The sequence below is a fragment of the Plasmodium sp. gorilla clade G2 genome, assembly GCF_900097015.1.
Source record: "Plasmodium sp. gorilla clade G2 genome assembly, chromosome: 10".
Lineage (NCBI taxonomy): Eukaryota > Apicomplexa > Aconoidasida > Haemosporida > Plasmodiidae > Plasmodium > Plasmodium adleri (nom. inval.).
Window position 1 is genome coordinate 19,923 of NC_041702.1, and position 14,599 is coordinate 34,521.

The following is a 14,599-nucleotide window of genomic DNA, read 5'->3' on the forward strand; positions in this document are numbered from 1 at the left end:
TTATATATATATATATATTTATTTTTTTTAGATATATTATTTCTATGTAAAAATTATTTAAAAAAAAAAAAAAAAAAAAACTTTTACAAATATTTTTTTTTTTTTTTTTTTTTTTTTTTTTTTTTTTTTACAATATTTAAAAATAAAAAACTAAAAGAATACTTCTTTTTTTAAACCATATTATAACCATACGACTTCATTTCAAATACAGGTTCTTTTTTCTTTTTTTTTATTTTTCTGTACTAATTTATTTATACTAATGAATAGAAGTATATTTAATTAAAGAATATTATATATATAATATGTATGGAAAAAAAACAAAAGAAAAAAAAAAATAAAATAATAAAAAAAAACAAAGTTTCATTATTTTCTATATAGAAAAGAATATAATTTTTAATTATGATAATAAATATAATAAAATTATTATAATATATATATTATATATGCATAATAATATTCATATATATAATTATTCTTCTTATAATATATATATATTTTTTTTCTTTATAACCAAAGAAAAATGTATTTGTTTATTGAATTGAATACGTTCTATATATATAATAATATATATTATAAATTGTATTTCTGCCTTTATATAATTTTTTTTTTTTTATATATCCTAAAATAACAAGTACAATAATGTCCTAGGTATTAATTTTATATATTATTTCATAATAATACAGATAATAATTTTTGTTTTTTTTTTTCATAAGTACAAATTAGAAAATATATGTAAGTTAAAAAAGATATAAAAAATTTTTTGGTTATCAATATATTTATATAATATATTATTATATTCATAAATTTCATTTTTTTTGAATCCAAAAAAAATATGGTTATAATACATGCACCATTATACTATATATATATTATATATATATATATATATATATATATATATATATATATATAATATATAATAAAATTATATGCATATATTATTATTTTTAATATAATATATATAATTATATATATATTTTTTTTTTATTATTCCTTAATGTTTCTCCTTTTTTTATTTTATTTTTCTTGATATTTCTTTATATTCCTTTTAAAAAATTAAATTTTTGTTGTACTTATTTTTAGTATACTCAGTTGTATATAAATATTAGGAAAAAAAAAAAAAGTAGAAAATTTTTATTAAGAATTTTAATATAATTATTATAATAACAATTATAAAAATTAATGTAAATAAGGAAACTCACATATAAAATATAATTCAGATTATTTTTAAAAGAGAAAAATTCAAAAAATATAATTAAATAATAAAATGTATTATATAAATACAATATATATAGCAAAGAATTTCCAAATTACTTTACAAAATAAACAAATTTTTTCTGATAAAATAATTTTTTAAAATTGTCCCATAAAATACTAAAATGTTCTTGGGGCGTTTGTTTTTCTTCTTTCTTTTGAATAATATAGAATAGTGTATATTTATTTTTTTCTTCCATAAAATATATATATATATATATATATATATATATATATATGTGTTCATATATTTTCTTAGGGGTTACATTGACTTTCTATATAATAATATTTTTATAAATTTAAAAATACATTCAGACAACGCTTTATTTTTTTGTCTCAATTTTATATTTTAATATTTTCTAATTATATAATATAATTTACTTTAAAATAAAATAAAAGATTTCTTATTTTTCAAATATTATTATTAAACCTAAATTAATATAATAATATTTAATTATTTTTATAAACCAAAGAATTATAATTTTTCCATCATTAAAGTAAAAGAAAAATAAATAGACATATTATTACACAATAAAAAAAAAAAATAATAACAAAATAAAATGAAAAAGCCATTTTTTATACAAGAAAAAAAATAATTATATATTAATCAAGAAAAAAAAGTGCAAAGAATGTATTATATTGTCTATAAATAAAAGATAAATTTTAATATAAATATTTAAATGTGCTTATAATATATATATATATATATATATATATATATATATACCATTAAACATCTATAATCAAATTAATATACTTCAAACATACATAAATTCAAAATAAATATTAAGAATTGCTTTTTTTATTTTTTTTTTTTCTTTTTGATTCAAACTTACATAGACATATGTATATATATATATATATATATATATATATATATATATATATATATATATACAGTGTTTAATTTTATTTATGCATAATAAATTTTTAATCTATATCTAAGAATCGACATATTCTTTTTACTTCCAAATATGCATGTAGTGCTAAAATAAATATTAAAATTAATAAAATTAAGGATGATCTATTTTCTCCTAGTGCCACATAAAAAATAGAAAATAAACCAACAATAACACCTGGGGGAATTTCTTTTGCCTTTTCGATTATATGAAAAAGATAATTTTTTCCTTTTATTCTTTTTTCCACAGATTTTTCTTTTAATTTATTTTTATATATAGATCCCTTTTTAATTAACTCTCTGTTTTCTTCAATTAGTTCTTCAACTTCTACATTATTTTCTTTTAATATTTCATTCTCTTCTATATTATCATAAGATGTACTACTGTCTTTATTCTTATGGGGCTTTTTAGTTTTTTTCTTTTTTCCTTCATTATTAGTAGTGGTTTCTTCCTGTTCATTGGAAATTGCACTTTCCAAATTCTTATTTTCATCCACATTTATAATAGTTGGTTCATTTTTATTTTCTTTTGAATCATTATTACTTGCATTTATTTCTTCAATTGTAATTAAATTTTTTTTATCTTGTGGTTCTTCAAATTTCACACTTTTCACGTTTGTTACATTTGTATTACTAATACTATGAATATTATCTTCTCGTCTAGAATAGGTATATTCTTGACTATTTGAACTTTGAAAAAACGATTTCATAGAAAGTTTTAATTCATTTTTTTGTGCATCACTATAACCAATTTGTTCTAAAAAATTATCTTTAAATAAATCATACATAACATCAAATTCGAAAATTGGTTCTGATAATAATCTATTGTATCTTAGGCGACTACAATTCCCTTTATCCGTTTGAAACATATCCTTATTATATGCATTCTAAAAAGGAAAAATATATTCATATAAATATATATGTGTGTGAAATTCTATGCAAGTGAACATATATATATATATATATAATCTTATACTTTTTTTTTTTTTTTTCTTACATCATTTGATTTATCCACCAACGACAATAACAGACAGATTAATAAAATTTTCACAATTGGAAAAATATTGATATATTTTTTCTTATTTCCATTTTTATTATTTTTATTCATATTATCTAAATTAATACAACCACGTTGTATAACTTCATCATATTTATTACATATAAAATTAAAGGTATTTTCATATCTTAATTTAGTCATTTTCTTTTTTTTTTTTTTTTTTTTTTTTTTTTTTTTTATGATTCTTATAGGTGTAGATTCAATTACTCTATTATTATAAATAAATATATAAATACAAACATAAATATAATAACAACAAACAAAATAGTACAATATATATATATAAAAACACCAAAAATAAGAAATATATATTCTTTTATAACATATGGATTTATTAAATTTAAATATTTATGAATACTTTTTTTTTTTTTTTTTGTTTGTAATATATATAAATATAATTATAAAATGACAAATAACAAATTATTGATATTATTTTTTTTATAAAACAATTATTATACTACCAAAAAAAGAATATCAATTATGAATATTATAACATATATAATTCAAATAAAATATATATATATATATATATATATATGTATATAATAATATTAAAAAAATTCAAAATATCTTTTTCCCTTATAAAGTATTTAAAACATTTATATAATTATATATATATATATATATATAATATAGATTTTCCAAATAAAATATATATCAAATTTTCTATATATTAAAAAAAAAAAAAAAAATACAAAAGCGTAGTAACCAAAAGTATTTTTATATATAGAATGATACACTTGGTTCTTTTAATAAAATAATTTATATAGTATGTATATATATATATATATATTATTCTATAAAAAGATTATAAGAATACACAATATTATTATATAAAAACCTACTTAAATTATCAAATCTTAATTATATATTTACCAATCTATTTATTTTATGTATATCTTTTTTTTTTTTTTTTTTTTTTTTTTTTTTTTTTTTTCATATTCACTAAAATATGTAGACTAAAAGTATAATATAATATAGAAAATAATACATGCAAATAGCTTAAATTTTTATTAAAAACTATATGTAAATAAATAGTATACTTATCTTATTTTCTATATATATATCATTTTGCGTATTTTTTGTTGTTTTTTTTTCTTTTCTAAACTATTAATATAAATATAGAATTATATAATTGTTAAATGGAAAAATAAGGGAAAAAAAAAAATTAAATAAATGAATTCCCTCAAAAAATTATAAAAAAAATTAAATTATATGCATATATCTGTTTTAATTTCTCAATATTTTTATATAACATGAAAGATTTGTTCTATAATAATTTTGGTAAATTCATATCAAAGTAAAAAAAAAATAATAAATTACTTATAAATTAATATAATAATAATTTCTTATTTCCGAAAATTATGATATTTTTTTAATAAAGTAAGTTCTTATATATATATAAATATATATATATATATATAATATAAACAAATTAATTAATAAAAAAAAGAAAAACCAAACACATACACAAAAACATAATATATTTATACTAATAAAAAAATTATAAGAATAAAACATATAATAAATGTTATATTTATCCGAAAAATATATACTTAATTATAAACAAAAACAAGTAATCATATTTAAAAAAAAGGAAAAAAAAAAAAAAAAAAAAAATCAATATTAAAATAATATGTATTCATCATAGATTTTTATCTACCAAAATAACATCATTATTATTTCTTTTATATATATATATATATGATGATAAAAAATATATTAGAAAAAGCCATATATCACATAAGAATAAATTTAAAAAATAACATGTAAGTATATACAAATAACATAATTTTAAAGAAATCGATATGTTTTCTTATAATAAAATTATGAATTAAAACATAAAAATTTCTATGAAAAAAAAAGAAAAATTATTTTAATTTCTTTTGAGATCTACCATATAAACGTTTACATTCTAAAAATACATTTACCATTCCAACGAATATTGCAGCCTTTTGAAAATGTTCAGGATAGAACTGTCCAACGAACACCAAGAAAATTAAACTCAAAGTTTGGAAATTCAATGCAAATCCTTTTAGTAATTCTAAATTTTGGACAAGTATGGAACCTAAATCGAGTTTTCCAATATTATCTAGACTAAACAAATTACTTGCGCCACGTTTCACATCTGATTTTTTTTCGCTTTTTAAAAGAGGAGAATCAACATTCAAAGTATATTTAGAAGGTTTTTTAGTTGCTCCATTACTATCATTTGATTCTTTGTTAGATGATGTTTCACCTTCACTTGAACCTTTTAATAAGGGGGAATCAACATTCAATGTATATTTAGACGGTTTTTTATTTGCTCCATTACTATCATTTGATTCTTTGTTAGATGATGTTTCACCTTCACTTGAACCTTTTAATAAGGGGGAATCAAGATTTAATGTATATTTAGAAGGCTTTTTAGTTGCTCCATTACTATCATTTGATTCTTTGTTAGATGATGATTCACCTTCAATTGAACCTTTTAATAAGGGGGAATCAAGATTCAATGTATATTTAGAAGGTTTTTTAGTTGATCCGTTACTATCTTTTGACTCTTTCTTAGATTGTGATTCATCTTCACTTGAACCTTTTAATAGAGGAGAATCAAGATTTAATGTATATTTAGAAGGTTTTTTGGTTGATCCATTACTATCATTTGACTCTTTCTTAGATTGTGATTCATCTTCACTTGAACCTTTTAATAGAGGAGAATCAAGATTCAATGTATATTTAGAAGGTTTTTTTGTAGGTTCTATACTTTTATCTTGTGCTTTTTTGGATGAGGTTTCACCTTCACTTGAACCTTTTAATAAAGGAGAATCAAGATTCAATGTATATTTAGAAGGTTTTTTTGTTACAGTTTCATTTTTATCAGTTTCCTTTTCAGTTTTATCTTGGTTGTTCATTTGTGTCTTTTCGTTATTCTTTTCTCCTTGATATGATGAAGTTGCGCTATGGTTATTTTCATCTAATTGTGATGGTTCCTTTTTATTTTCTTCTTTTTTAATGTCATTTGTATTATTTTTGTCTTTAGATAATGTATCTGTAAATAAATTGGGTCTTTCCTTCTTCCTTTCTACTCCTGAAGTGGATGATTCAGGCTTATCATCACCATAAGATGTTGATACATTATTTTCTGTCTTATTATCATCAGCACTAGTTCCTTGACCACTTGTAATATCAGTTTTCATAATTTTGTTAATACTACTAGCATCATTACCAAATTCGTTAAGGAAATTTTCATTGTTTTGTATTTCGTTAGATAATGCATTTATATCTATATTATCATAATACATTTTCATAGCATTTTTTATTTCATTTTTATCTTGATCACTACATCCCATTTGATCTAAAAAACTTTCCTTAAACACATCAAAAATTGTATCAAATTCTACAGCAGCCTCGCTTAATGATCTTTCATGTCTCACTTGTTTATTTCTTCCTTCATTGTTATAATCATTATATTTATACTATAAAGAGAAAATAAAAAAGAATAATATTATATATATATATATATATATATAGGAATATATATTTACATACATTTTAGTTATAAATTCATAAGATAACATTTAAAACATATACATATATATATATATATTAAATATTTTATAAACTTACATTATTAGTTGTAAATGTAACTATCCATAATAAAATAGTATATATAGAAAATTTTAATAAAACAAAGATTTTACTATTTCCCCCTTTTTTATGCTTTTTGTTTATTATGTTTTCCATTATTGAACTTTTATAACATGTATTATTATCTCTTATTCTTTATAACGTATAATAATAATACAATATATTTTTTCATTAAAAATATATTCTTATAACGTTATTTTACTTAAAAGAATAACATTATATGAAAATTTATAAAAATAAAAAAATTATAATATTCTAAAGGTTAAGCTAATAATAAATATATAAACGTATATAACATATATATATATATAATAAAATAAATATTAGAATAATCTATAGAATTATAGAATAATACAATTTATTTATTTATTATTATTATATATATATTATATATATATATATATATAAGAATAAATCTACAAAAAAAAAAAAAAATTCTTATATTTTATAAATAATCCATAATAATATATATTATTATTCAATTATTTTATTTATATACTATATTTTTTTTGTTTTTTTTTTTTATTTATTTATTATTTTTAATATATTTATAAATATATTTTATGTATTCTTTTTTTATTAAATTATTTACATTATATAATATATATATCATCATAAATATAAAATTAATTTGACCTAATATATAATCTAATTAAAAATTTATTCATATTCTATATATAAATAAAAAAAAAAAAAAAAAAGAATACTTTTAATTTTTTTTTTTTTTTTTTTTCATATGGTTATGGATAAGAAATAGTTTCTTATTGAAAAAATACGTATCACTATAAAATTCTTAGAAAAAAAAAGTAGGTATAATACTTTTTTTTTTTTTTTTTTTTTTTTTTTTTTTTTTTTTTTTTTTTCTTTTTTTATATTTCAATTTATGTACTTATTTTTTTTTTACATTATTATTTATATTGCATGGTTTATTTATAATTAATAATATATATTATATGCATTAAAAATAAATTATAGAAAACCTGTATTTTTTTTTTAATTTTTAAAAATTTATATGTAAGCATAATTATTATTAATAATAAACAAATTAAAATTAATAAATCTTATAAAAATAATTATATTTATATAATAATATATATTTATATAAAACATTGGTGGTAAAATTATAAAAATAAAATAATCAATTTTTATATTAAATTTTTTTTTAATTATTATTTTTTAGAAATATTATAAAAAAAAAGAATAATATTATATATGTATATTATATATAAATATTTTATATATATAATTTTTTTATTAAATTAAAAAAATATAATAATATTTTTAAAATATATTCGAAATTTCTACCTAAAATTTGTTAAGAACAAATATTTACTTATAATAATATTTATATAATAGTTTGCAAAAAAAAAAAAGAAAAAGGGAAAAAAAGGAGGTTACAACCAAATATTTTTTTACAACCCATAAAAGAAAGAGTATTCCATATGTTATATTATATATATATATATATATATATATATAATTTTTGCATAATTTTTTTCTTCATTTTTTTTTCTTCTTTTTTTTTTTTTACAAATGATAATTAGAAACATTGAAAACATGCAATATTATATTATGAAATATATATATATAATTAATATTATATATATTACAAATTTAAATATACTATTATATCAATTTATTGGTTGCATATTTATTATTATATACCAAAAAAATAAAAAAAAATAAATAAAATATAAATATTTATATTCCTTTATTCTTAATATATAAATATTGTAAAATGCTAAATCTCATATATTAATTCTTTTAAAATAAGGGGGAAAAAAAAAAAAAAAATTTCATAGTTTTATATTTAAATGATTTACCATGTAATAATATATGTAAACACAAATATAAATATATTTTGTTTTTTCATAACCTACTAATTATCGTAATATGTTTGTGGTTGTATTTTCTTTCAATAAATATAATATTATTCTCTTTAAAAAAAAAAAAAATTGTATTTTTTTTTTTATATAATTCTTTTTTTTTTTTTTTTTTTTTTTAATAAATAGAAGAAAAGTATATTATAAAAAATTACAAATGTTATTCATCTTATAATAACTTGTCTTAAATTAATACATTATTTTCCAATGTATTATTTTTAAAAGATTTATTTTAAATGGTAATACTCATCCTATTTTTTATTATATGGTATTCCTAAAATTTAAATGTCTTTGGTAATTTATATATATATATATATATATATATATATATATGTATGATCAGTATTTTCTTTTCTGCTTTCATCTATTAACAAAAATGAGAATGCTTTTAAATATACTTTTCTTGTATATTTATCATCATCAAAAATAAAAACAAAAATATATTTATTCTTACATTAAGATTATATAGATCATCAACTCACAATGAGACAAATTATTTGAATTTTGATAAATACTAATAAAAATAAATTAACATAATTAAAAAAAAAGAAAGGTTCATAATTATCGATATAGTATATGTAAGTGTTCTATATATATATATATATATTAAAAGTCAACCATAATATTAAAATGATTTAATTATTACTCAATATATAACTTACAATATCTAATCACCAATCAAATGTTTCAATAAAATAAAAATAAAACTGTGTACCCCAATGAAGGAATAATATTAAAATAAAGTATAATTGGTGTACTTTTAATAAAATAAAAAGTATTCTTTCTTTTTTCTATTTTCTTTTTTTGTATTCATTTTAATTCTTTATTTTTAATATTTATATATTTCTATATTTAAAATAGAATATATATATATGAGGAATATGAAAATAATAATTTTTATCAAATTAAGGATATTATAATAATTCATTAGAAAAAAAAAAAAAAAAAAAAATTATTATAATAAAAATAAATATATAATTAATTATTATCTATAAAATTAACATAGGTTTATAATTAATGAAAATCATTTATTATATATATGTATTATATACTGAAAAAAAAAAAAAAAATAGAAGAAATATATATTATGTTTATACCTTATTCTCCCTACTTATTTAATAATTATTACTATACATATAAACTAAAAAAAAAAAAAAAAAAAATATTAACTATATATATAAATATATTAAATTAAAGATAAAATTCATATAATACTCATTATAAATACATATATTTCTAGAATTTTATTCATAAAATACAATGAACGATCTTTGTATTAATTACAAAAAATGGAAAATATGTCCAAGATTATGTAACATTTTATTATTAGGAAAATAATTCTATAATGATGAATTTAAAACATTTTAAAATAGTTTAAAAGAATAAATAATATTTTTTTCTTTCTTTCTTTTTTTTTTGTTTTTCGTTTCATTTACTATTATATAAATATATAATTATTTATATTTATGATTGTATATCTGTTTATATTTATGTATCAATTATTTTTAATTTTTTTTCATTTTCAACTTTTTATTGTGCTTTATTTTTATTTCATCTCACTTTATTTTATTTTAATTTTCTTTATTATATAATGTATATTTCTATAAATTCCATATTAATAAATTTAAAAAAGCAATTCTACTAATATTATATATATATATATATATATATATATATATATATATACATATATACATATATTTTTATTAATACATACTCTTTTAATTCTGTGTTTTAAATTTCATTATATTTTGTTATTTATATATATTTAATTTTTTTGATTATTATTAAATTATACTAATAATATTTTTAAAAAAAATTTTAGTTAATATATAGGTTATATTGAAATATATTACATTATGTATATTTTCAATGATCAATGTTAAAATATTTATGCATATATAAATATATATATATATATATATATATATATATATATATATTAACATTTATGCATTAATATAAAATTTTTTAATTATCATATATTCATCTAAAAAATGAAATTATTATATATATATATATATTATATATGTTAATTGTTAAATTTTAAATTATATACACACATATATTTATCAAATGAAAAAATTTAAAGTACAGTTATTAAATAATAGGTTTTAACATATATATAGTTATTGTTATTTTTTAGATGATAAAATATATGTTAATTTATTTTATATATTATATATTTGTTTTACTTGTTAAATATGATAATAAATATATTTTGAACAACATGTTTTAAAGGAGATGTTTTGAATAATATATGTATATTTTATTTTTCATAAAATAATATTTATTTTTATATGAATCATTATATATATATATATATATCAATTTTATTATATAGGCCATTTTTTTTGTATATATATTATTTTTATTATGTGTGCCATTATTTATTACATATATCATTTTTATTATATGTACCATTTTTAATATATATATATATTTAATTTTTTTAATTATTTAAATTTTTGTTTTTTTTTAATTCCATATTTATATATAAACACCCAGTTAAATGATTCATTGAATAATATATTCATGAATCTTATAAGAAAAAGAAAAATAAATAAACAATAATTTAAACATATGAAGAGAAATATTCTTTAAAATTCATTAAGGTATGCAAATTAATCCATTGGAAAAGTCATCCTTTGTGCAGACCAGAATATTCCCAAGAACATCAACAGTTTTAAGTCTAGAAAAAAATGAAGATTTCTTAGATGCCCATAATGAAGGCTTTTTAATTTTATCTTATTGTTTTGCCATATCCCTCTTTATGTATATTGTACTTAAAAATTTTTATTATTTGGTAAGTTACATATAATAAAATATATATATATATATATATATCATTTATATGTTTTAAAAAACTAAGATGTGTTTAAAACATTTTATATATCTACATATATATATATATATATATATATATATATATATATATTTTTTTTCGTTGTCTTTCTTTTCTTTGCAGCACATTTTTAAGAGGACACGAATGAAAATCATCGAATCTATTAATAATGATAACAATATAGAAAATGAAATAGAAGAAATTAAAAAAGTAAAAAATTTAATTACAGAACAAGTAATACTTGAATTAAGAGCAAAAAGTATTATTTCAAAAGGAGGAACAAGAAAACATTTAGAAAACGATTTATCACATAATGCCATAAAAGAAGATATCAACTTAAAAGAAAATGAAATAGAAATGTCGCACGTACAATCCCTAGAACATTTAATTCAACATAATTTATTAACAGAAATTCTTGACACAAAAGAAAAAAATGCTGAATTTTTTATAAAATTCTTACAACAACTTATGATAATAGAAACAAATAAAAAACAATATTCTAACAATATATTATTAAAAGATCTAATAGATTATATAATAAATATAGGCAAAAAACAAATACAAAAATCAAATACACAATTGTCTCAAAATTATTCACAAAATTATATATCTTCAAGTGAAAATGATATATATATATTTCAAATTCAAGTTATAAAAGAATTAATAAAAAATAATATTATCAAAACACATACAAATGATGGAAAACAATTAGACCATGATATAATAACAAAAATATTAGAAGAAAGTTTAATATCACAAGCAAATGTAGTCAATTATTTTTATATAGAAATGATAAAAAAAATATTAGGAAAAGATTATAATGAACTAAAAAATTTAAGTTATACTCATGATGATATGTTTGTACAAAAATATGAAAAAGAATTAATCAAAAAAAAATTAACACAATTTGCAGATAAAAATATTAAGACAACAGAAAATAATAAATATTTACAAGATAAAACAGTTAATAAACATATAGATAAAAACCAAATTGATAAAAATGAAAATACAACAAATTTAATAGAAAAAGAACAGGATTTTGAAAAAACTAATAAATTGGATCACAATGAAGTGATAAAAAATAATATATCCTTACACAATGAAAACAATGAAATCAATGAAACCAATCAAACCAATGAAAGCAGTGAAACCATGAAAAATATAGTACAATATAATGATCACTTAGAAAATCCTGAAGAAGAAGAAAAAAAAAATGAAGAAATAGAAACCCAGAATCAACATAAAAAAGAAGAAAACAATTCTAATGATAATAAAAATGTAAAGAAACATTCAAAGAAATCAACTAAAAATTTTAAAAGAAAACGTATACAAAAAGAGGATATAAGGCATCTCTATCAAATTGACAAATTGCAAGATAAAATTTTAAAAAATTTAATGGGGCAAGATTATACTGAATCAGATATTAACAATAATGATAAAGAACAATTAGAAAATCAAACAAGTGATATACAAAATGAAAAATTAAATATATCAAACGAACAAGAGGAAACAAGAAAAACAAACAATGAAGAAAAACAAAACGAAGTAATTATAGACCAAGATAATACGCACTTAAATATATATGGTATAAATAATCAGAGCATACAAAATCATAATGATAAAAATATTAAAGAAAAATTAGAAGAAGAAAATATTTTAACAAATAATATTGTAAAACCAGAAGGAAGTATGTCGTCGGAAGCTAGTAATTCATCGTATGAATCTACAAATCCCGAGGGAAGTATGACTGCAGAAGGTAGCTATTCATCGTATGAATCTACAAATCCCGAGGGAAGTATGACTGCAGAAGGTAGCTATTCATCGTATGAATCTACAAATCCCGAGGGAAGTATGACTGCAGAAGGTAGCTATTCATCATATGAATCTATCAAAGACGAAGAAAATATGACATCACAAAATAATTATTCATCATATGGAAGTAATAGCAGTGAAGAATATAAAAACAATATGGATAAAATTAAAATGTATGATGAAATAATAAAAAATGGATTAATAGATAGAGTAACTAAACCTAGAAATTTTAAAAAGGAAACTGAAAATAAGACGCATTATAATATTTTTAAAAATAAAGAAAATAAATCATATGTAACAAATTGGAATAATGAAAAATTCGATATAAAGGAACTTGAAAATAAATCAGAACAAGAATTAGAACAATGGAAAAATAAACAATGGGATGATTGGAAGGTTTATATGGAAAAACAATGGAAAGTATGGCTAGAATTAAGTGAAAATGATAAAATCGAATGGTTAGAAGAAAAAGAAAGGGAATTCAGAAGTTTTATAAAAGATATTTATAATATATGGTTTAAGTGGTTAGAAAAAATGAAAAATGAACGTAGTGGTGAACAAAAACCATGGATGACATGGAATGAACAACAATGGCAAACATTTTTTGACACAAGATATAAAAAGCAATTTTTAGATGAATGGAATGATATGTTAAAATATATGGATAAAATTTTAAGTACAAGAAAGTTTACATTATGGAATAAATGGAAAGGAAAAAAACTCACACAATGGTTAATGCAAGAATGGAAACTTCAGGAAGATGATATATGGGAAGAATGGGAAGAAAAAGGTTGGGTAAAACATCTTAATAGGAAAAAAAAGAATGAATGGAAAAAATGGAGAAATAGAAATATAAAAGAAAATATGGAATGGAAAGAATGGATACATAATAAAGGTCAAAGTGCTAATGTTTCAGATTTTACCTATTGGGAAGAATGGAAAGAAAATAGAACTAACGAATTAAAGGAATGGCTAGATGCACTGATAAAAAAATGGATGCTTGAAGGAAAATGGAAGGAATTAGTAATAAACCAAGACCAATGAAATATATAAATAATATATTATCATATTTTATAAAATATAACATTTTAATATTTTAAATAAGTATAATAATTATTCTATATATTCAGATGAACCAAACATAATAATTCATTATTAAAATGTGTCAACAATATATTTTATTATATATATATTTGATTAATTTTATTCCATACCCTTAT

The 14,599-nt window shown here is 17.2% G+C and overlaps 3 protein-coding genes across 3 annotated transcripts; 1 reads left to right on the forward strand and 2 right to left on the reverse strand.

Moving 5' to 3' along the window:
• Positions 1-2,184: 2,184 nt before the first annotated feature.
• Positions 2,185-3,451, reverse strand: PADL01_1000500 (Plasmodium exported protein (hyp2), unknown function; the record flags this gene model as incomplete). Its single annotated transcript, XM_028682050.1, is given in 3 exon segments — positions 2,185-3,039; positions 3,150-3,404; positions 3,422-3,451. 3 exon segments carry the CDS (start codon positions 3,449-3,451, stop codon positions 2,185-2,187), a joined length of 1,140 nt encoding a protein of 379 aa, XP_028538366.1.
• A 1,629-nt stretch (positions 3,452-5,080) lies between these two features.
• Positions 5,081-6,935, reverse strand: PADL01_1000600 (EMP1-trafficking protein; the record flags this gene model as incomplete). The annotated part of the gene is made up of 2 exons (XM_028682051.1): positions 5,081-6,667; positions 6,819-6,935. 2 exons carry the CDS (start codon positions 6,933-6,935, stop codon positions 5,081-5,083), a joined length of 1,704 nt encoding a protein of 567 aa, XP_028538367.1.
• Positions 6,936-11,339: 4,404 nt separating this feature from the next.
• PADL01_1000700 (tryptophan-rich antigen 3) lies at positions 11,340-14,423 on the forward strand (the record flags this gene model as incomplete). Its single annotated transcript, XM_028682052.1, has 2 exons — positions 11,340-11,528; positions 11,691-14,423. The coding sequence occupies 2 exons, from the start codon at positions 11,340-11,342 to the stop codon at positions 14,421-14,423; spliced, it is 2,922 nt and encodes a 973-aa protein (XP_028538368.1).
• Positions 14,424-14,599: the final 176 nt, after the last annotated feature.